The 3,325-nt window shown below is 53.0% G+C and overlaps 1 protein-coding gene across 2 annotated transcripts in view; it reads right to left on the bottom strand.

Moving 5' to 3' along the window:
* The window catches only part of LOC106816677 (allatostatin-A receptor-like), a 12,523-nt gene extending 11,124 nt beyond the window's left edge, over positions 1 to 1,399 (bottom strand). For both annotated transcript variants that reach the window (XM_014821298.1, XM_014821297.1), the window contains exon 1: positions 421 to 1,399. In XM_014821298.1, the coding sequence (XP_014676784.1) occupies positions 421 to 808 (388 nt within the window). In that variant the 5' untranslated portion in view covers positions 809 to 1,399. The remainder of the gene's footprint in view (positions 1 to 420) is intronic.
* Between the last annotated feature and the right edge of the window lie 1,926 nt (positions 1,400 to 3,325).

Genomic DNA, 3,325 nt, shown 5'->3' with positions numbered 1-3,325 from the left:
GATTCTTTCTTCTATCTCTTCTTATCTCTCTCTCTCTCTCTCTCTCTCTCTCTCTCTCTCTCGTACTTACACATGATCTCTCCCAGGTACCAGATCTCTCTCTCTCCCTCGTACTTACACATGATCTCTCTCGTACTTACACATGATCTCTCTCATACTTACACATGATCTATTTCGTACTTACACATGATTTCTCATAGATACCAGATTTCTCTCTCTCTCTCTCTCTCTCTCTCTCTCTCTCTCTCTCTCTCTCTCTCTCTCTCTCTCTCTCTCTCTCTCTCTCGTACTTACACATGATCTCTCCCAGATACCAGATTTCTCTCTCTCTTTTTCTTTCTCTCTCTCGTACTTACACATGATCTCTCCCAGATACCAGATCTCTCTCTCTCTCTCTCTCTTTCTCTCTCTCGTACTTACACATGATCTCTCCCAGATACCAGATCTCCTTCGCGTAGATGTCGACGAGCGCCGACGGCATGCAGACGACGATGACGAGCAGGTCGGCGACGCTCAGGTTCACGAGGAAGATGTTCGTCGAGTTGATCATATCCTTGTTAGCAGCGACGACGAACACCACCAGCACGTTGCCGACGGTTCCCAGCAGGAAGATGAGAACGTAGAAGACCGTCGAACACGTGATAATGTACTGCGGCGTCGTCGGCATCTCGCTGCCGTCGGCCAGCCACGTGCAGTTGGCCGCCGCCAACGACGACGCGTTCAGTTGACACAGCGCCGACAGCAGGCTGTCGTTTGCCGACATCGCTGCCGACGCGTTACCTGGCGACGTTAATTGCGACGGTAGCATCCCTGGGCGACGTCGATGAAGGTAGCGTCACTGGGTGACGGCGATGACGGTGGCAGCGTCACTGGGCGACGTTGAAGGCGGCGGCAGCGTCACTGGGTGACGTCAATGACGGCAGCGTCACTGGGTGACGTTAATGACGGCAGCGTCACTGGGTGACGTCGATGACGGTAGCGTCACTGGGTGACGTAAATGACAACGGCAGCGTCACTTCGCGACGTTGAAGGCGACGGTAGCGTCACGGAGCGACGTCGATGATGACGCCAACGTCACTGGGCGACGTTGAAGGCAACAGCAGCGTCACTAGGCGACGTTAATGACGGCAGCGTCACTGGGCGACGTTAATGACGACAGTGTGATAGTGAATTATATAGGTTCCGGACGCTCCGACGACGAAAGCGCACGAGATCACGTAGCGATGCCGACGACACTCACGCACGAGAAGAAAAATATGGAGAGGCGACGTCCGTCGGTCGGTAGCTAACAATCATCACACACCTCACGCTCTCCGATATACACACGAGCAGCTACGAGAGAGAGAAAGATAGAGAGAGAAAAAGAGACAGAGAGATATAGAGACAGAGAGAGAGCGAGACACAGAGAGAGAGAGAGAAAGAGAGAGAGAGAGAGATATGAAGAAGGAGATGGAGATAAAAAGAGAGAGCAAACGGCACGAGCGAAAACAAGAACAGGACCGCGCGTTGCAGACTAACACTAGTCGAGGCTCGCCGTAGACTGTCCCCTCCGTCTACCGTCGTCCTTTCTCACCGGGATTCGCGGGTCGTCGCACGCGGCCCATCGCTCACGTCGTCCGTCTGAACACACACCTGAACACGCGGTTGATTCGTCGTACGCGAGCGAGAGAACGCGGGTCACTACGTGTGTGTCACTGCGTGTGGTGTGTGCGTGTGTGTGAATGTAGGAGCAGCAGTAACCACGGCCGCAGGTAGCCAGCCAGCGTGTGGAGGAGCGAGAGCGCTCTACCACTGAGAGGTACCGATCAACTTACGCCGACGCATTGACGTCGATAATTACACACCGGCTGGCCGCTGCATCGCGCGGCGAACCCGCGCATGCGCCGACCGCCCGCACCCGTGCGCGCATGCGCCCAGACGATACGTAGCGGCGTCCGGAGCTCGGTGGCCGCCAGGGCGGCGCCACGTGTGACGTGGTAACGAGCGATAAATGCGAGGAGGGGGAAAAAGGAATCGCCCGTAAACGGCGACAATAAAAATACGGGGGGGGGGAGCGCGCGCGTTTATTTAATGCGTGCACATATAAACGACGTCCGCGGAAATGACTCGCAAGCTTAACGCGATTTCTGATTTCGTTGGCGACGGTTTGACCGCCGCCGCTGTGAGTCGTTAAGTTACGAACCTGCCGGCGGGAAAGGATTTCCAAGTAGCAGTCTGTAGGGATAGACGGGGCGCTCATGGTGCGAGTTACGTGAGAGGGGGTACTTACTTGCTTATCCTCTTGGTCCTTCGATGTGACATAAGTCCGTGGGGGAGGGGGCAACTTGCAAGAAATTCCGACGACGTTTCACCTAAATTCTAAATCTACTATTAAGGGAATCGAGTGCTGATCGTTGCAGTGGCATTGCATGCAATTATGTAAATGCAGGTTTTAACGCGTAGCGGCAGGTTTTAGTCGAAATGAGCAATAACGAATGAGACGGGCATATAGTGATTGCGTAGATTATAATTCTGCGTCATTTCCTCCGACATTTCTTCCATTTCTTTCCATTACTTCCATCGTTTCGTGGAGCGCGACGAAACGAAATGATGTATTCCGTTGCAACGTGTTTATTCGAAGCGAGTCTTTTATGCAATATGCGCACGCGCGATATGTGTGTGTGAGAAATTACATACACGACCAACGGTTTAAACCGACGTTCACTTTAGACACCACTTGGTAAGATTGCCAGGGTAAAAAAAACGATTGCCCTATCGCTTTAAAATCTCGTCGTAAGCACATATGGATAGACGAACACACGCGCGCACTATACAATCATCACGTACATGTACACTCTCTCTCACACACACACACACACACACACACACACACACACACACACACACACACACACACACACACACACACCAGCGTGCATGCCCGAGAGGCCATATAGGCTGCATGAAAGATTAATAAAACGCCGGACCGCTGTGTGGGGATGCAGTAAAACGGCGCGGAATTGTCAGACATCAAACGGCAGTGCCGCGCGCGCGAGTCCGCTCGTAAACCCGCCTCATTCTATACTAGCCCCGATATACCCGCACTTGCACGGACATTTTCCTCGCGTTAGATAAGCATGCGTTTAATCGGAGAAGAAGGGGGAACCCGTGGTTAAATCCGACTCACTCATCATCATTGCCCGCTTCGCCGCGATCCGTTAGCGCGCTACGCTCGACACATTCCACGGACTCCGTATATAGCGAAATGTCTGCAATTTTCAACCGCGTCTCAGTGTGGCATGCCGACATGTGTGTGTGAGAGAGAGACAGAGAGAGAGAGAGAGAG

The sequence above is a fragment of the Priapulus caudatus genome, unplaced genomic scaffold, assembly GCF_000485595.1.
Source record: "Priapulus caudatus unplaced genomic scaffold, Priapulus_caudatus-5.0.1 Scaffold1452, whole genome shotgun sequence".
NCBI lineage: Eukaryota > Metazoa > Priapulida > Priapulimorpha > Priapulimorphida > Priapulidae > Priapulus > Priapulus caudatus.
The sequence above is the reverse complement of the archived record's forward strand: the minus strand, read 5'-3'. Positions and strand labels throughout refer to the sequence as shown.